Genomic DNA, 20,710 nt, shown 5'->3' on the forward strand with positions numbered 1-20,710 from the left:
TAAAAGTTCATAATTATTTGACAACAAACACAAGTACAGTAAAAATGGACATGTACAAAACTGTGTTCAATGGCCTTTTGTGTTGAATTATTCAAGTAGATTTGGTACAGTGAGAATAAAAGTTATGAGACACCCATGCCTGTGAAGGCCTATATGTCACTGGAGCAGTCTGGATGGATGGATGGATAGACTGGGATTGTTTACACTGTCACAGTCAAATGGTAGGAGCTTCCTGTTGCCTACTGTAAGTCCACTGACACTAAGGGTCAAAGGTGTTTAAAGGGGCGTTTCACTTAAAAGAGCTCCAGAGTGCCCAGTGCTTACTAAGGCGCATGGCAGAACTGCAGGATGTTATGAAGACTTTATAGGCGGGAGGGCCCCGTACGGAGGTGTTCCTGTGTTTCCAGTGTGGTCGGACACTGACCAGCAGTGAGCACAGAGCACCCAGGAACACAGGTGGGTTGGGGGGGGCTGGCAGACATTTCTGTGCAGCAACTGATGTCATAACAAAAACCACAAACTGTTCTTTAACTGCTTTGCAGATGTAGACCCTGAGGTAAATGTGCAGATTATGGATTATGAAGTGATTCGTGAAAACCTTCTTGAGGGTGAGCTACTCAAATGTTTTTGCAAGACAAAGGTTACACCAAGTCAAAAATGTAATATAATAATGATTAAAAAAAAGTATGAGAGTAAGGATAGTTACCACAAAAGGCTGCTCAACAGCCATTTGAAGAATTTGTTTGTGAAAAGTGTCGTTTTTCTTCAGAAATGGTAATGTAAAACCCTTTCAGTGCTTCTTTCACGAAGAGCTGCTGATCAGTGGCATTCAAAGTGTCATCTCGCAGCCTGGAAACTATTTTAACATTTTACAGAGGATTGTTTTTGTTTTTAAATTTAAAAAAAACGTGGTGTTTTGAGGAAAGTACTGCCTTTAATCTAAATAAGGGATGGTTTCTCTCTGGAGGATGTGACAGAGCTGATTCTTCACAACTTTAAAAAGAGAGATGGCTGCTGTGGAGAGTGAGGGACAAGGACGGCCATTCATGATCTTACACCTGCCAGACCGCCTCAAAAAACCCTCCGCGCTTCCAAGGCGCACTTGTTAACATGCTCACAGTGTGAAGCACGGGACTGCAGGGCAAGAGCCGTTGGTGGAATGAAGCGAGCACATGCGATTCATGATGACAACAGTCCGGTGGGGTCTGACAGGGAGTAAATTCATGGATGTAAGCCGTAGTGCTGAAGCATTCAAAGAAAAATGTAGGCATAACACAGACTGGCGGGGCTGCAGCAGTTTTGATAGTGGTGCCCGCTTCCATGGAAGGTTTACTGTGCCTTTTGCCTGACTTATTGAGGCATGTCTGTCTAGAAACACAAGTCAGCTTTCTCACAGGACATCTGAGCTTCACAGGGAGGACGACGTGAGGCTGGTGAGCACTGCACTTTGCTGATATGTTCGTTTTGGTTCAAATGTTTTTACAACAGTTTAAAAGCCCCTCTACCCTCTTGGTCGTGAGAGAGAAGTTTGAAAGCAGCTGTTTGTTTGAGCTCTGAGTTTAATCAGTACAAATTTGGAGAGACATTTTCCTTGGCATTGTGAAATTTGACTCTCCAGCAGTAGTAGAGGATTTCTCCCTGTGCTTACGATGGAGTTGAGTACGTCCCACCCACACTGCTAGGTAGTATGTTGTTCATACATTTCTCTTTCTGCTCTTATCCTACAGGTTGGATCAACCCACTAATTACAGCCATTCGTCTGCTCATGATTTCTACGGTTGGAGGGAAGGAAGAGGAGGTGTGTGTGTGTGTGTGTGTGTGGGGGGGGGGGGGGGTCTGCGACTGGGTGTCTCCTCCTCTGTGCTGCTCAACTCATGATAAACCTCTCTTCTTTTATCAGGACCTGCGCTCTCTTGGCTGTCTTATGCAGATAGCTGCATCGTTTGCTCTGTGCTCCACCATGTCACAGCCCAACACTCTTGACTACATTTGACCCCCCCCTCCCGCCGAATTAGGCCACCTCATGCAATTTGGCAGAGTAGAAACTCTCTCTGACAGGACAGGTAGAGCCAGATGGGTGAGGGAGGACTCCCCAGGACTGGCATGTTAGCACTCCTCCTGTGGGCTGTGAATAGCTTCTTCTGGGATGCAGCTGTTTCCTCAAGGGAGGCCACAAAAAGGCAGAGCCAGGAGGAGGGAAGTGAGCGGGCTGTCTAGTTCTACCTGTGATACTGCCAAACACCAGCCCCAAGGCCTCAATGAAGGGCGGCTTACAAGACTGAGTAGAAAGCTTTCATTCACTCTTGTCTTTGGTACTGTTTCCTATGTGCTTCAGAGAGGGATAAACATTGTTTCAACTAAAGTCCCTTTGTGTCCATTTTGTGTGAAATACTAGCTGATGATACAGCACTTTAAAAAAAAAACAGCTGCTTTGAAACTTAAACGTCTCCATTTAAAGGTTCTAAAGTTTCTTCGACTGAGTATACTTATAAAAATTGTTAACCTAGTATAATCCTGATCCTCCTGCAGTGCAGATTTACACAGTATATACTGCACACCGCTTTTTAATAAAATACATACTGTATTTAACCCAGTGTAATGGCAACTGAACATTAACGTTGCAGTGGAGGAGCTGATGTATTTTGTTTACTGAGGTGATGGTTTGGGGCTTGGTTTGTCAACACACAACATTACATATGAACCCAACCGAATACACGAGTTCTGTGTGCAACGGCCGTGTGATGGCCGGGCTAGTTTCCTCGACATGTGAAAACCAACAAAAAAACAAAGAGTGCAAATTGTGTTGAGTGTAAGGCTGCTATATACTGTATGTACTGTATGTTTCTCTTCACCGTGGTCATTCTTTCAAGCTAACAAGGCCATCCCTGAGCAGGGCGTAAAATTCAACCTCTGTTGAATTTCAGAGTAAAGTGATGAGTATATTGTGCAGTCAATGTGAGTACTGTGAAGTACTGTGGTAATCCAGAAATAGCAACTGTCTTCAATCCTGAGGTGTGTATGTGTGTGTGTGTATGTGTTTGAGTGTACGCCTTCTCCTCACCCGTTCAAAAAAACAACAAAGAAAACCCCATTTTGATAAGACTTGTCAGGGTGTCTGTTTTTTTTCTTCTTCTTCTAAATCTTGTTTAGCCAACTGCGAACATACATTGGACAACTAGCCATGATCAGAAGCTAAAAAAATACAGACATATGGTACAGAATGTAAATATTGCCATCTGGGAAAGGCATTACCTTCTTTTAGGATCACACAAGTAATTGCACTACAATAAGCAGTTATGTACAGTATGGTACACCACAGCAAGCGCAGGAATAGCAAAGGGGGTGGGGGTGGGGGGGGGATGTTGCTGACAACTGTGCAACAAACGTGTTATGAGAAAAACACAGGCCTCGCAGGTCAGAGGCAGAAAGTGCGACTGGATTTCAGTTTAAGGCGAGTTGGCGGGGCTGAGGGCAGGGCTGAGGGTGGGGCTGGAGGCGTCTGAACGGCTGTAGTCGCTGAGGGAGCTGGGACGTGTGATGCTGCCGCCGCTGCCGCCATGGGGCCTCTTCAGCATGCCCGGCTGGAAGTCTGAGTGACGCCGAGCGTGCTTCATGAGGTGGTCGCTGCGCATGAAGCGCTTGTCACAAAGAGGGCACCCGAACTTCTTCTCCCCCGTGTGGGTGCGATAGTGGCGGGCCAGCTCATCAGAGCGGGCGAACTTCTTACTGCAGTCGGGCCAGGTACATGGGAACGGTCGTTCTCCTGTCACACACAGGGAGAAGAAGAAATGCCATTGGTAAATCACACAAGAAGATGGCAACATGGCATTTAGAACAATAGCTTATTTAGTTTTTACCATTTACTCATTGTTGACCATTTTCCATGTACAGGAAGAATGGAAGGGGCCTGGTGTGATCCCATTGCAAGATGCTTTCTAGTTTTCACATCTTTAATATAATTTTTAACCCTAATTGATGAAATTTTTAGTCTTGCATAATTTTAGGTGTATATTATGTGTTTTTATTTATTCATTTTGTTGTGGCTATGTTTGTATGAAAGATGCTATATTTGAGTTGAGGTAAAATCTATTTTTTAAACCGTTCTTGGTGGAATGGTGAGCAGGAATGTAAAATATGTCTTAATTGGAGTAAATGGACCAATACGGGTGAAATACACCCTTAAATGCTTTAGGTTGTAGGACGGTGTACAGTCACTTATATACAATGAGCCTTTGTGAGATAACTTTTGTTATGATTTGGCACTATAAATAAAATTGAATTGAATTGAATTGAAGAGTGAGTGTAAAATGAAACATGATGCACCCTGGTGCTCACCAATGATCTGAATGGCTCACCACGGTGAGAGTAGTGACTCATTGTAAGGTGTTTACAGGTGAACAAGTCCAAAAGACTGTCTAGCAAAGCTAACAGCCCCTTTTTCAGGCCTGCTGAACAAATATGTGTTGTTTTAGACAATGATTCATTAAGGAATAATGATCACAAGGTTATTGCTAGGTCTGATGAGTCAGTAAAGGAAAAGACATCAAAACCACCCATGAGATCTTCAAAATGTAAAAAGCTGTAGTAAGAAGTGGGACTTTGGGGTAAATCACCTAAAAAATGGCACAATGCTGGAGGAGCAGACAAATAATTATCTAAGCTCCAGATGCTAATCACTCTCACAATGGTTACCCAGCCCATTTTCCAACATGCAACTATCTGTGACTCGGCACATGGGAAATTACACCCTTCCCCCCTACATCAGGCAATAAAAGTGGGCTTTGACACAAATCTACTCAAAGCCAGATGGTACTATATATCTTGTGGTTTCCTTCCATTCTGATGTGGAAACCGTGCGTATGGAGCCTAAATGCAGCATTGTGCATCTACTGGCCAATATCTCTAATACTGTATTCCATTTAGTTCCATTTCAGTGAGTTTCTGCCTGACAATAGCTACATCCAGCATTCTAATTTTACCACCGCGACCTTGCAGTACTGTGGTGAAGGGCAGCATGTCTTTTAATGTTATGCTCCTTTCCTGAGAATAATATTCAGTCATCATGTACACGCCTATGACGGGGATTTGAGGTTTGACAATGAATAGACATGAGATGCGAGAGTGTTTATAGGTGGCACGATAAATGCGTACATAAGAACAGGCCTACCAAATGCTTTCTTTGTTCTGTGGGTTCCCTCAGGGCACAGTGCTGTTGAGCATCAAACACTCATATGCTACCTGATGCCAGTGAGTCTCAAAAACAAGAACTTGGTGCACTACTAGTCTGGGTCCCTCCCCCCTATACTGCATGGTTACAAAACATGCAGACAGACAGAGCAAGTCTAGACAGCCCCGTCTGTGTTCCTGCCCCTGACGCCTCACCTCAGCTCCAGACAAAACTAAGTCAGCCCTGCCCACTACATTTCCTGCAGGTATGTAAACTCTGTAACTGACATATTTGCATATGGACACACTAGCGCACAGCCATGTCTCATTTTCTCTAAAAACGTCAATAGCATTCTCAAGCTGCTGCAAGAGTTAACACAAAGAAACACTCCATCTGCCCTACATTAGTTACAAATCGTAAAAACAAGGAGGCTGTGGTTGTGGTGTGGCCCTATTTACACATCCTGGGTTAAACCCTGGAGAAAAGGACGCGGTTTAACTTTTAAGAAACTAATCTGGTTGAAGAGACTCATGATTTTATACCTTTTTAGCAAGAGAAGCAGCCTGTGCTGCCACCTGGCACTGCAAAATGAGTTATTGGCTAAAAAGTAGAGCTAAGCTCTGCGGGCTGCTTAAGGCTCAATAACCAGTGTAACGGATCCAACTGCATTAATATTTAACCAGACACCAGAGAGCTAGGCTGAGATATCCAGTCTAACTGCCTTGATACAGTAATGCGGTCATAGTCGAAGCATCAGGTATCCATCAGCAACTCACGTGCATTTGTGCATCAAATTATTTAGGGCTCCATGACTTCTTAGAAAATGCAGAAATAAAAGTTACAGTGCCCATTTTCACTGTACGCCAAATTGCTTTTGAAATTTAGGTCAACAATATGAATATGCATGAAAATTCCACATTAATGTCAGCCTTGAAAGGTTCATATACTTAAAAAACATGCAATGCCCCAATGAATTGCGCCTTTTCATAACATGAGGATTGAAATTTCCACTAGGGCAGTAAAAGCCAATTTTCTGATAACAATGAGGAGGTTTAGGGAACAATGGCTTTGAATCAGAGTGGAAACGATGATAGGGGTTATTACCCTGTGTGATAGGACGATGTCCCTCTCCAAGATAGTTCAAGACACTGCAGATATTACTCAGCATCTCTTTTGACAGAAGAATGCTGCAAGCTACTCCCCTTAACCTGTTCTCATCCTCATCTAGTCCCAGTGTTCTCACAGCAGGGCACCGTTGCTAGCGTGACGCCAGGTCCCACCAATTGGTTATTCCATCCCTGGCATATCCACATCCAGGGTGTGGTTTGTATTTCTCAGAATGTGTCAGTTGCAGAGGGCAAAAGGGGGGGTAATGAGGGACGCGTTTCCCTAACGAACACAATGACCCGGTTACCCATAAAGTGAGTTACATCATGCACGCACACAGTATCTCTACTAAGCGCTTGTGTCCCCCCTCCAAGGCGATGCAATTATGTCACAGGTACTGTTGTTATATAACTGTTCTCTCTGAGGCCACTAGGTCAGTAAATAAACAGTTCATCTCTGCTTCTCTCCTCCTATCTTTCTCTCATTCATATCCAAGAATCTTTGGCTCCTTGTTTTCTGCATAAATGTCAAAGAGAAATGGAATCTGAGTTTCCCAGGGATGCTGTCTGCAAAAGGCGTAATCAAATCTCTTTTTGACGTGAGCAACGGCGCAAGAACCCAACTCTGTCACCTGCTCCAACAACAGCTACCAGCATTTCAAGCAAGAGTAGATAACATTCCTGGTGTGTGCTCAGGCATGGGCCAAACTCCAAAGTGTACAGCTGAAACCTTCATGTGAGCCTGCCATAAGAGAGTTAGAGTAAATAGCTCTGCAGGGTGGGGGGGGGGGGGGGGGGGGGGGTAGTTCCTGTGGATACATCAGCGATCACCTTGAAGTTGACTTTGTTCTGCCTGCACAGTAAGAATTAGAACAGCAAATATCTTTAACAGCACTCAGACCAAAAAACAAGGGCCCCGCTAAACCAGCCTGGACTTTTTTACAAGCAAACACAGAAAGTAAAACTGTGGATCACAGCTCATTAGAGGTGGAGCTATACCTCAGTTTGGACTTAGTGGCACAGTCAGCTTGGCAGAATAAGATTTGAGGAACACCACTGACTCCAGTGGTAGGTCTCATTACGGTCCTATAATTCGGCTGCATGTTCACAACAGACTATGACCTGTAACCAACCAGAAGCCAGCAGAGAACCATCCATGGGATTATGGGTAACTAATAAGTATGGGTAAAATGACTACGGAGTCCCTCATCAGCATAAACAACTGGAGAAGACAGGGTTAACCCAACTGTACCCAGCGTCTCCCGTGACCCTCGGCATGACGTGCCAAGATGATCTGAACAAACATGTGCAAAACTATGAATTTACATTGAGGCTTTTGCAGCTCCTCTTTTCCTTGTTCACACAGAAGTATACACAGGGTTTGCGTGTGCAAAAATAACAACAAAGACTTACAAAGTTCTGCGGTCTGTCAAAGGGGTGGGGGCGGGAGGGTGCTTGATTTGAAACATATCTGAGATCTGAAGTGTTTTTGTGGCTGCTCGTCTCTGAAAAATGTCCTCAGTTACAAAGAAAATCACTCGGTCAAAACATGTTTTCTCAGGAGCTCCATTCAGAGTTTGAGGCAACCAGCGTAAGTCGTCTCTGCAGGAGGAATAAACACGCCTTGGGTGGGTCAGGTGCGTGTGAGGAGAAGCTCAGAAAAACAGGGAGGTTTTGATCTATTATCATCTTTTGTCTTTATTGAGAGGGAACCTTGCTTGTCGTTCAATAGCATGCCTCCCCTTGTGGGCCTATGGCTGTCAGGTTGTGAACAATAGCAGCAGCACTGCTCCCAGCAGGAGAGCCACTCCTGTAATGTATTTCAATCAGACAGGCTGTGCGTAGTAACCATAACTCACTCCCCTTGGTCTGCACTGCACAGGGCTATCGACATTCACCCAGAGACATGCGGCGGGGTCGTGTGTGACCGTCTGATTCCTGCACACACTTAGTGATACATTACTTCATCCCCTTAACTCTTTAAGGGAAAGGTAGGGGAAGCTCGCCTGCATTGACCAGCTCATCACATTTGCCTCAATTAGTCAGAGTGGGCACTCTCTTTCAGCCTTGAGTGCATGCTAAAACAACTTGCAACCTTGACGTGTTGCAAGCAGTCTCCTTATCTTTTAAATCCCAGTTAACTAAGGACAAACAGCTGCAGACATTAATGGGTGTTTAGAGTTGGTCTGCAGAAGCAGGTGGGAGCAGAGATGACCCATCATCCGTGACTCTCACTCACGCAACAGTACAATGCCAGCTCATTCAACTGATGTAGTCTGTCACTATAGCTCAAATGTGATGGACATCCCTACTAACCAGCACCAAACAAAGAGCCATAGCCCTGCTAGATCGTGAGAGGCCTCACCACACTGCAAATAGATAGTGGATGGAGGATGGAGAGGATGTAGATTGAGCCAATTGTCCAATGTCATATCTGTGAGTGGGAAAGAAACAGTTTTGTGTCTCACAGACAAAATGATTATGCCTTCCTTCCCCCAAGACTCCACAAAATACTCATCATCTGGTGCCGTGGGCCACACCCCTGTGTGTCGTGGTCTGCCACAGTCTGATTTATCATGCAGAGAAAGGAGACACACCTTACATACTGTAGGGAACATAAACGGCCCCAGCCAGTGAAAACACTACATCTGACATTAGCTCCACGGCTATGCCTCTCTTATTCAAGCTAAGCTGTACGCAATACAGTGGATACAGTCAGAGTCAAACTCTCAGATGGGACCCTGGAAGTGCTGGGCTGACAGGGGGTATTCTCTGCTGCAGAGGTCATAGCCCTTCAAACGTTAATCAGATTAGCTGCAGATGCAGCTGAATAAATGACCTACATCAATGGAGGGCATTGACAGTGAATATCCTGGTGTCTAACCCCACCCCCACCCTGCCTGCTGCACTGTATATTCTCCGTCTTTGTACTGCAGATCCCTCCCTTGCATGCAAGATGCGGTTGGCGGTTTTTGAACAGGAGCGGTGAAAAAATGCAGTGTTCTACAGGTCTGTATCCCTCTCTTCCTGCTGCTGGTAATCAACACCACGCCACAAGCCGTGGCCAGGGCTCGGCCTCGCAACACAACACGCTTCAGCACCTATTTTGCTTTGCAGAATAGAGAAGGGTGGGAGGGGCTGGTGGGGGAATAGACAGAGCAGCTTTTATAGAACTGCTCCTGAGCTGACTAAAGAATACATGAACCCTGTGGGTCACTGAAAGCAACGCAGCCGGGGAACTGCCTGACAGGGGCCTTTCAGTATTAGGAGTATCCACCATGCATGCATGGCTGCTTAATCAAAGTTAAATCAGCTTTACATTCCAACATTAGTGAGGAACTAACCTACTGTGAGCTTTATGTGTCCATATAGGATAGAATAAGGACAGTATGTGCACAAGCACATGCCTCAGAAATGTCTTTCATGGAGTAGGAACACTGCACCAGAGGATTAGAACAGGCAAGATGGTGGCTCCACTCTGGTTTTATTTACACCCCGAGGATCAAGTGGATTTAACTAATACCGTGTTTCCACTGGACACATACTGTACCGCTACAAGTTACCTTCACACGCCAACTGGATTTCATTCACAAGGAAAAGGCCTTATCTCACAGCAGTAGACAACGCTTCAGTAAATTAATAACCACACAAAGAGCCTACAGTCATACTCACAGTTCTGTGGGGGTGCTTTGGGATGAATGCTAATGTCAGCATGCTAACATGCTCACAGTGACAATGTTTACATGCTGGTGTGTAGCAGGAAATGCTTGACACATTAACCATTTTAGGTTAGCATGTTTGCGTGCTACAATTTGCTAATTAACGCTGAATACAAAGTAAAGTTGAGGTTGTTGGGAATGTCATTAGTCATAAACCAAAGTACTGGGCAAATTTACATTTTGACCTGATGGTGGTGCTAGATGAAAAAGTCAGGGGGATCCCCCAAGTTATTACAATTCAGCCAGAAGGGGACATGTACAAACTTTTATAGCATTCCATCAATTAGTTGTTGAGACATTTCTCTTATGTCAACCTCAAAGTCATTAGGATTTATAATCTGTGAACCATGGATGGCTGTACCCAAATTTGGTCATAATTCATCTATTAGGTGTTGAGATAATTCACTGGGTATCCGAAAACTAGCGTGCTAGTGGTGCTAGTAGAAAAGTCAGGTGATCACCAAAGTTAATGAGATCCATCCTCTGTGGATCATAAATGTCTGTACAAAATGTATTAAAAATACAAGACAGCTGCAGCCTGGACCACAATGGTGGACTCAACGACCGACACATCGTTAGCATGGCTAATAGCAAGTCACCAGAACAGACACAGATGGAAAATGTGAGCATCTGACAGAGGAGTCGTCATTTTATTACACACAGGAGAAATGTGGCTCAACTGGGTGGGATTGTGGAAATCCTGCCGTGTGGCAGGTAGACAGACTGACCTCTTGTGCCCCAGTGGAATTTGTACCCATAGCTGTGCCAAGGTCAGGCTCAAGCAAGAGCAGGAAAACCCCATCTCCACCCTGCTACCTCGTCATTGCCACCAGCCACACAGGAACACTGTGCTCTGTGTAGCAGTAAAGCCAAATATAAAACCACTGGCAGTGATGCAGTATATATAATCAGAGACTCCCGCTTTTTTTTCCAAGTGGAATTTGGAATAATTTCACGTTTTAAAAAGTGTCATTAACCACACTTATCCAGCTGAAAATAGAAAGCATGCTTGAGTAACTGGGTCTGCATGGCAGTGGAACTGAGCGGCCAGGTGGTGCCACTTATTTTTCAGACAGAAGAGGGGTTTACAGCCATCTCGCAGTATTAGAGGTACCCCCAGCAGAACACAAAAGAGGTCCAGACAAAATGTCAAACCAACTGTAAAATATGTCATTAGGGCTCTTTGTCTTTGTGAAATATTGACCCGCTTCGTCCTGGTGATTCAAATAGTTTTCAAATAGGTCCTGGACACTGACAAGATGGCCTTTTGTGAGGCCTAGCCGTGGGGGGCACAGAAGGCCCAGGCTGTTCTTTCTGAAGAAGACATGACTTGTAATGAGCTTGTCAGGGGCCATATCTCCTTAAGAGATGGCAGTATGAATGGCACGACCGCAGCAGAGTAATGAGGCTTCACAGAGAACACCGTGTACTTCATGACCACGAGACACCTCTTGAGAAAGTGGGTCTTCATCGTTAGTGTCGGTTATGCTCCTTAAGACAAAGCGTTGACAAAGAATGAATGACAAAAAAAGGCTGGTGCTGAGAAAAATACTCAAAAAGTTCCATTTATATGTCTTTCATTCAATCCATTGAAAACTTAGTTGATATACGTTACATGACTGCATTTTTAATAGTGCAAGATAAGTATATGTGTCAGGAAAAAAGCCCCACCTCCCACACCAGGAGCTCAGACAAAAGCTGTCTGGTAACCTTAGACCCCTAAACTGTGGAGGATTCCTCGCCATCAAACTCAATGCAGTATAATGAGTGATTTAAATTCAGCGTGTTCCCTCATGTCTGCTACATCCTGGTCTCCCTCTTACACTGAAGAAGACAAGTGTGAAAACACTTTAAATGAAACAACTTAGTCTCCACTAAAAGGTGTACCTAAAACAGGAACAGTTTAATACCTTTAAAAGAGACAGTTCTCAGTTACTCTGGATAATACACATTATCATATTTTTATTATTAGAATCACATCTAGTTCCTTTTTTTCAAATGAAAGGTATTTGCAGTGTCAGGAAAAAACTGGTACTGGCCAGACAACAAATTAAGCTGAAACTTTCCTCATGGCTAAGGTCATTTGTAATTTAGAAGAACTGACCCCTTTAAAAATATTTCAGTGTTGTGCAAAAATGATACAACTGATACTGATTCTGAATCTGACAAAACACCCTCCTTGATATCGAATGTCACCAAACAGCAACATAACAAACTAAAAAAAACATTCTTGCAAGAAGGCTAAAAACTGTCATTTTGATGCCTCTCATAAGACATTTCTAGTGGGTGAAGCTAATTTTGAGCTAGTAACAGGATTGATGTTCATATGTGCTCCTATGTGCATTGCATAAAAAAATACAGTGTAGCTCAGGTTTCAACTCCCCTTACACTCAAATCACATACACAACAATTGCAGAGGCTGGGATGATGAGGCTCTGGGCGTCACAGAAGTCAAGTGAGGATGCCTTGTCCCTGGCTCTTTGTTTAGAGTCTATAATAGCCCCCCCAATTAGATAGCAGTGTTTGGCTGGGCTGAAATCTATGCTCTCCTGATTCTGCTAGTAGGGGCTGAAGGGAAGCACACTGCGAGAGTCTGGCTATGTGAAAGCACTGCAAGGTTGGCTGAGGCAGCCCGGCTGAACTCAGATGACCCACATTCTGGGACTATCCAATCAAATAAGCTGAAAGAGCCACTATTATCAGAATTTATGGGACACAAACCAATAGTGAAGCCAGACGCCGGAGCATATCCAAGCAGAAGGCAGGAGAAAGGAAACGCTTAACAGGCAAAGAGACAAGGGCAGGGCTTATACGGAGCAATAAAACTGCACTGAAAACACATGGTCAGGGCTGAAGGGGAGCACAGTGAGAGCTGGAGGCTGGCTCTCTGAGAGAAAGAGAGAGAGAGAGAGACCACTGCTGCAAGACGAGGCAGCTGAACTGAGATGACTCACGTTCTGTGACTATCCAATGAAATAAGCAGAACCTGTCGTTATTTTCCGAAATTACAGAACATAAACCAAACACAAAGCCAGACACAGGAGTGTATCCCAAAAGAAAGGAACTAGGCAAAGACACCAGTACGGGGATGATAGACAGTAATAAAACTGTAGGAGACACAGAGATTTAATTCCCTTTAGGATGCCATTTAAGTAATGATGCTGGAATATTATGGACCTCTATTTTATGTACATGCATAAGTCAAATCAGTGTCTCATCCCTGTTGTTGACTGATTATGCATCACTGCACCAAACTGCAGCTGATGAAAAAAGGCAATGTGTATTTAATTCTCAATAAAAATGCATTAACTTTGACTAAAATACAACAATACCAATACAGGATTATCCACCATCTATAAGGAAAATCCCCATATAAAAGTCTATGGTCTCTGATTGTGTGTACTTAGTTTTATAGTTATGCTTTGTTTTCCTTTCTTAACCACACATGGCATCCATACGAAAGTCTTCTAGAGGATAAAAAATCTAGTGATATGAGGACACACACCAATCACCATGCAAGCAAATGGAGTGTATCTTGATACAAAAGACAGGCGCATAGGAAAAGAACAGGCAATGAGACAAGAATTCAACCCTGTAAGGATGGGTCACAGATTTTTAATATTGAGACAAATGAGGTGCGATGTCAAGAAGACATCTCCTGTATTTATTAACTATGTGTGTTTTTCTTGCACATGTTTTATTTCACGTGACTCAAATATGGGTCAAGTTCACATGAGGTGATTCTTATGTGATCCAGGGAGATGTGTCTGCGTGTAGAATGGAGGATAGCGGTGGGAAGGGGGAGTGTGAGCTGCAGTCTACAGAACAGCAGAGGGAAGGAGAGGCTCCTCAGTCGAGGCTCTGCTAGCTGAGTCTGTTGCTGGCCAGATCAGCTGGCAGTCTGTCTAGCGGGGGTGTGGCACATCACAACAAAGGGCTTTGGGTAGACAGGCGACTGCACAGCTCTTATCAACCCCCTCAATTTGAGTCGATCTACATCTTAACCCCCCACAGTCAATAGCCTATCCTGTGGAATGCAAAGAGCAAATACGGAGGTACGGTGGTCCTTCAGGGAAAGACAAACGCAGCTGATCTGGAGCGCGTTTAGCCCCTCCACTGTGCGGGGGGGCGATTCGCAAACTTTTTGCATGCCCATGCATAGGCTAAGTGGCTTATTTCCATGATTTACGCATTAACATCTTGTTGTTTTTCTTTCTCCTGTCGCCAAAGTTGATTTTAATTAACGCGCGCATGAAGGAATCATGGAACCTGATCTGTGTAATGTAATTTTGCGCTGCATTTTCACTGCAGTTACGGTTTGCAGGCTACATACTGTCCAATGGGGGGGGGGGGGGGGCGCTTAAGAGGAGGAAAGCAGTGACAAAGCTCGGAGACTTGAGTGGGAGTGGCACTATTTTTGACTCGCTCCCTCCCTCCACTGAAATTAAAAGGACATTTCGGAAAGTCCACACAACTTAAAGGAACAATGCAATCATAAACTATGCACCAAATGCTGCCTTTTTAACCGTGCTTTGTCCCGATTATTCCCATAATAGGGTGGATCCGTGAATGTTTACACATATGCCTGAAGGAAACGCGTCAGTCAAATCACCCTCCTCTGCACAAACCTCGGGCTGAACGCAAGAGAAACCACACTTCTTATCAGTATTCTCAGTTTTAATCACCCATTCTCATAAAGGCAAAAGGCACGAGCCTACAGCAAGTCATGTTCACAGCAACAAACATTTGCATCCAACGAAACTGACCTGTATGTGTCCTTAGATGGGCTTTGAGGTGGGATGATTTGCCATAAACTTTTTCACAACCTGAATAGTGGCATTTGTGCTTTTTCTGAGGTGATTCTTGCTCGGTTCGACCTCGCGATCTTTTGCCTCTTTGTTTGAGCGAAGGATCGGAGATGGTGGTAGGTGTGGCAGAGTTTCCATCATCTATGAGGTTCGGCATGCTCTCATCCTTTATTTTTGCCTGCTCGGCAACATTGTTGGGAGCCGTCTGCTGGTTAAAATCCGCCAGAATCCGCGCCACCACAAAAAGCGAGGAGTTATCTTTCACCAAAGGTTCTTTCATTTCCTCTCCGTTCTTGGAGGAGGACGGGATCTCTGGTTTAATCTCCCTATTCCCTTTAGGAGCGTGAACAATTGCACGACTGGACATTGAAACAAGGCACTCTGCTGCAAAGTGATCCATTTTGTCTTTGAAACAGCCCCCTCTGCTTCTTAATGACATTCAAAAAATAAAACCGATGGCGTGAGAAAAACTTGTTCCGTGGTTCCCTTTGTGTGGCTGTGGTGGTGTGGAGGCGGAGGTCGTTCTCATCAGTGAGAACTGACTTTATGATCTTACCCGGCTTTCCAATATCATCAACATCCTGTGAGAGAAACGCCTCGGACAAAATGCAGACAAGCCCCCTCAGATAGAAAAAAAAATGAAACAAACCGAAAGTCTTTGTTTAGTGCAACGACGCTGGTGACAGGACCTCTACAAACTTGGATGTGTTAACTCCCATCGCGCCTTCAAACACTCTCCAGCATAGTGAGTGTGTCTCCTGAGCGCCTGTTCCTGCTGGTTGTATCCATGCTGGGGGCGTGTCGACCGGCAGCATCGTCAGAGTAGCCGCTCATCTATTGGGTGCAGCGTGTCCCTAAATGCACCGAACAACACGAGTTACTTGGAAGTTTCACCACAGGTTGCCTCCATGCATTCAGATGATGTATCTCACAGGCGACATGGTTATGCGCTGCAGAGACCTTTAGGAATAACACATGCAATATTATAGGAGTTGTGGGTGGGGCGGATCATTCTGCAGCATCCTGTCCAAGCCTGCATGCATGCACCGAAATCATCTCCATCAACTTATAGTTACTGTACAATGATGTTTATAAACTTAAAAAGCAAGCAAGTTTGCTTTCTATTATGATGTGATATGATTGTGATATTATTTGATGAAAAATAGAATAGAGTTTCTTCTTTCTAAGCTGAATGTGCAAAAGGTTTCCCGTAAAATGTGAATCTCAATAAAAAGTCCTTATGCCATATTGACTTCACCTGTTCCATATAGCAACGCAACACGGGAAATAATGTAAAGCACAGAGGCAAGTGAGTTGTTGCAAAAATGGTCATCAGCAGTTCATCATCAGCAAGAGCTCCCAGATACTTTGCATATTATTGTGTCACCTTCTTGGAGCTATCAGCACACTCTGGGGCCTCTTACCAACGAGTCCATGCAGCAGCAAACATTTCAACTGCCAAATTATTAGTTTAGCCTGCTCCACAAAGGCCAAAAAAACCCTAAATGTTCTTCACAATCTCTCGAGGGCTTTTGATTCTAATGAAGGGATAGTAGTGAAAACATGGCTAGTTGACACAATGGTCCAAATCCCCTTCTTGTTAATTGACGCCTCTACATTTGCTTGTATTGCAGTCTACGTGAGTGCAATTTTGTTTTGTAATGCTCAATTATTTTTGATTGAATACATATATAACAAGAGAAATAAAAAAGTAACATCATATTTGACAACTGAGAAATATTCTGCTCAATGTAACATTAACATTGTACATTCAAAAAAACAAAGATGGCTGCTTCCTTTCAGCGAACTAGCAGTTACCTCAAAACCCTCCTCTGAGTAACTCTGTGGTCTCTGCCAATTGAAAACCGGCCAGCCACCACAGGCAATGTCTTCTTCAATTTATCCTCCTGCAAGAGACAAGTGACACCATTGTGGGAAGGAAAGAGTCAAAACTGTGTGATATGGAGGTTTTGTCAATATTAGACAATCATTGATTTCGTAGTGTGAGTTTTACAGCTGGTTTTGTGTGAAAACACCTGGAATTAAATCCAATAACAAAGTCAACTTTTCGGGGGTGTAAAATAGCACGTCACCAGCTACAAAGTCCCAGCAGAAAACAAACCAGCTGATGCTATTGATTATTAGCAAAGGACACACTTTAATGTCCCTGTTAACCCCATGCACTCAAATTGACCTCACTGTTTCCAGGAAAAAACAAGATACATTGTCTCAGATTAGAACATAACAAATTATTACAATGTACATAATGTTTTCCGTGATCAATCTCTACTTATTTATCCAGATCGAAGTCCAATTAACAATAAAAAGCACATTTACTAAGAATAAGAATAAACTTGCACTCTACAGAATCAGACCTGCTTTCCTGCTGCAGCTGATACTCTCCTGTGAGAATGAATGCACACTTTCAGCAGTGTGCAGTGTGCACAAAAGCCCGCACTAGAAAGTTCCCAGTGTTCAGTGTGAGCAAGGCGATGTGGCATTCAGGAGGCCATCTGGCTGTATTATTTTACATATTCTTTCACCACAAAAATGTGGTGTTCTTGTGTTTCATGTCGTGCTTTGGCGATCTTTTCTAACAAGAGCACGACAAGAGGGCACGGTTCCTCTTTCAGGGTTATTTCCCAGAGCTGTGTAGAAACTGCGAGTGTTTATCAACTCCCATTGGGTGTCAAGCACAAGAAGGCCAAAAGAGACCTTGAGGAAATCAGCTGCAGCTTATACAACTGAACGTCTCCAAAGGTAATAAGCAGCTGGAGAAAAGAAATCTCACTCAGAGGGAAATGGTGAAATGTCTCTCTAGCTGCAGCAACAATGTGATGATTCAAGAGACCTTTTGTATGTTCCTAAATCCCAGCACCAACCCCCAGTGCACAGTGTCCAAACAGTACACTGTCTGCCACTGACATAACGTTCTCAGGCAGGAACAGTGCTGTGATTGGCCTCTTCACTTCTGTTTGTAATGGGAGAAATCCTCTTTAAGAACAGGGCAGCCTGACCACTATAACAATCTGGCTGGGATGTTGTGTCAAGGCCAGGCTCTCAAGGCAGAGAAGAAAACAAAATAAAGAATTATAAAAGCATGAAACATAAATTGTTGACAGAGTTTTCTGTTCTCTGAAACAGGTGGTGGTGTTCAGACCTCTGGTTTATGACCTGAGCTTGACCCCCACATTTGGCTAGAGCATTGTTAACTTTAGGCAGTTTATTGTTGTTGCAGACTTCCTTTCATATTCAAAACAAAATGGTGCATATTTTAACAAGACTTTAGCCATGACGCTTTACTGAGGCAGAGTGGTGCTTTGAGCTAAATGCTAACATCAGCATGCTAACATGCTCACAGAAACAATGCTAACATGCTGATATTTATATTACCGTGTTCATCAGAGTTTAGTGTATTAGCATGCTAACATTTGCTAAAATTCACTCAACACAAAGTACATCTCATTATATGTCATTAGTTTTGCTGGTCAAATGCGATACGACGTGATAACAGTGATATTTGGATGTGTTGGCAGGCATATTTTATATACTTCTGGACAGATCCAGGCTCATGGTTTCCAGTCTTTGTGCTAACCTCTGCGCTTGCTGCTGTAGGTTACCTTCATATTTACTGTACAGACATTAGAGTGGTATTTTTTCTCATCTAGTTCTTGGGAGGAAAGCATTTAAGGTTATGGTGTTAAGAAGTGTATTCCCCAAAATGTGGAACTATTTTTTCAAGTAGCTATGACAAAAAGCAGTTTCCAAGCACATATTTTCATCCTTAACTATTTTCACGTACATTTGTAAAAACTTTTTAGTGTGTTCTTGTGAAAGTTTGTTCCCTGCTGCAGAATATTGGTGTGGTGGGAAAAATATTCAGACGGACCTTGATTCCAGTAGATTTCCGCCTGCGTTAATATTTGTTTGACCACTGAATCAAACAGTCAATGTTTTGATAAGACTAATGTTATAGACATGCTAGCGAGCTTTATTTAGGCAAAAAGTGATTTGAGCTAAATGCTAACATGGTCACAATGACAATGCAACATGCTGACATCAAACATGTTTAATGTTTCCCATCATCTTATTTAGGTGTGTTAGCATGCTTTTGCTAATTAGCACTAAACACAAAGTAGCCTACAGCTGAGTTTGAAGGGAGCATATCCTTGTTCCCAGGGTCCTATATCGTCTCCAGTGCAATATCCTTTTAATATGACACATTAAGGAGATCTTTCCAAAGGTTTTATGTTCTCAACGTTTTTTGCCTAGGTCAAATGTTCAGTGTATGTTCCCCAGGGTCAATGAAACCACCCACCTACAATTTATAGCTTATTGATGACTCGTTGAAACCATTTACTGTTAAAAACCTATGCACTCAAATTTGCGGACCGGCAGTTTTCGTGACTTCAAACATTGATATCTCCACAGTAGCAGAATGGATTTTTACCAATTAAAACTACATTTGAAACATTCATATCCATTCAATCTTTTGCAATTGAACTGTGAAGAAAAATTAAAGCTCTTAATATGTTAGTTTATATCAAGTTTTTTGCAGGTAGTTGGTCATTACCTATTATTGAACAAACTGAAATTTGGACCTCATGATAGCTCTTGCTTAAATTTTAAAGGATTACCATTAGCAATGGAAAAAAAATGCAACTTTACTCATAAACCAAGCTCATTTATTGACTAAGAACTTTCTTGTGGGATTAATCTAGTGCTGACATTGCAAGGGCACTCCGACTTGTTAAACTTCCCTGAAACGAAAATGAACCAACGCTTATCAGAATAGAAGAAGTAATAAACCAGTTCAGGGTGTTTTACTTGAAATGTCACGTGTCCTATCTGTTATTGAATTATGAGAGAATAATACGGATTGAATTTGTGGTTTCATAAAAATCAGATACACATTCACTGATTAAAATCAACTCAATTCATTTGAGTGGTACCAACCGAGAGAATAAATGGTGCTATAGTGTGGTCCCTTATCAGTAGTATGGTGTGTCTTTTTGTTGTTGATCTACAAATCTTACTCATCCTCAGTGACACATCAACAGTTGGACCCCATGACTAATGATGACGAAACCGTTTGCAGTTTCACCTGTATAGAAAAAGAGGATTCGTCAGACTGAAGACGTTGTACAGGTGTTAAAGAGAAAACGTGTCTGTCTAACGCCTACTCTCTTTAACAATGTGGCTCACATGTTCTGGTGTTTCAATAGGCCTCAGGTCAAATAGTGTTCCTTGTTTCTTTGCTTTGACTGAAGAGGGAAAAGAACAAGTACAGCATGCAGTAATCACATAAGGTCAATGAGTCAGTCAGGCGTAGCTGAGACGGGTAAACAAGTCCAAACTACCTGTTATTGTAACAAAGTGTGACCTGGCTGCTGCTGAGCAGGATATACTTGTTACAGTGTTATTCGGTCCTTATCATCAGGACTCTACTGTGATAACATTTCTGACATACAGAGTGCAAATATGAAATATAGAATACTGGCTGCTCAGGATATGAGTGAGAGCCAAGTATAATTACCTGGCACATGAACAGATAAGATCACATGTCCCTGCTCCTGCTCCATGCTAGTCTCAAACTGTAAAAAAATTTTGTTTGATATTTGGTTTTAGCCAAAAAAGGACAGGGTGTTGTTTTTTAGATGAAGGACACGATCTCGCACAGAAAAGATACACCATGATGCATTGAACAGGAACGTTCCCTTTCTAGTTTGATTCCCAGAGATGTGGACTTGTTTTGATGACTTGCAACTTGACTTGACTTGGACTTAGAAGTTAAAGACTTGTGACATGATATGAAACATGATGACTCAAATGGTTTATCTGTGTTTTATGGTTTCAGTTGAGATATTAAACGTTGTCAATGTTTACGTTAAAGTAGTCTGATGCTAACGT

The 20,710-nt window shown here is 43.1% G+C and overlaps 1 protein-coding gene across 1 annotated transcript; it reads right to left on the reverse strand.

Moving 5' to 3' along the window:
- Positions 1-1,822: 1,822 nt before the first annotated feature.
- Positions 1,823-15,526, reverse strand: klf13 (Kruppel like factor 13). Its single transcript, XM_083916871.1, has 2 exons — positions 14,759-15,526; positions 1,823-3,763 (listed from the first exon to the last, which is right to left on the reverse strand). The coding sequence occupies exons 1-2, from the start codon at positions 15,237-15,239 to the stop codon at positions 3,447-3,449; spliced, it is 798 nt and encodes a 265-aa protein (XP_083772997.1). The 5' UTR covers positions 15,240-15,526; the 3' UTR covers positions 1,823-3,446.
- Between the last annotated feature and the right edge of the window lie 5,184 nt (positions 15,527-20,710).

This window comes from Echiichthys vipera (genome assembly GCF_963691815.1).
Source record: "Echiichthys vipera genome assembly, chromosome: 7".
NCBI lineage: Eukaryota > Metazoa > Chordata > Actinopteri > Perciformes > Trachinidae > Echiichthys > Echiichthys vipera.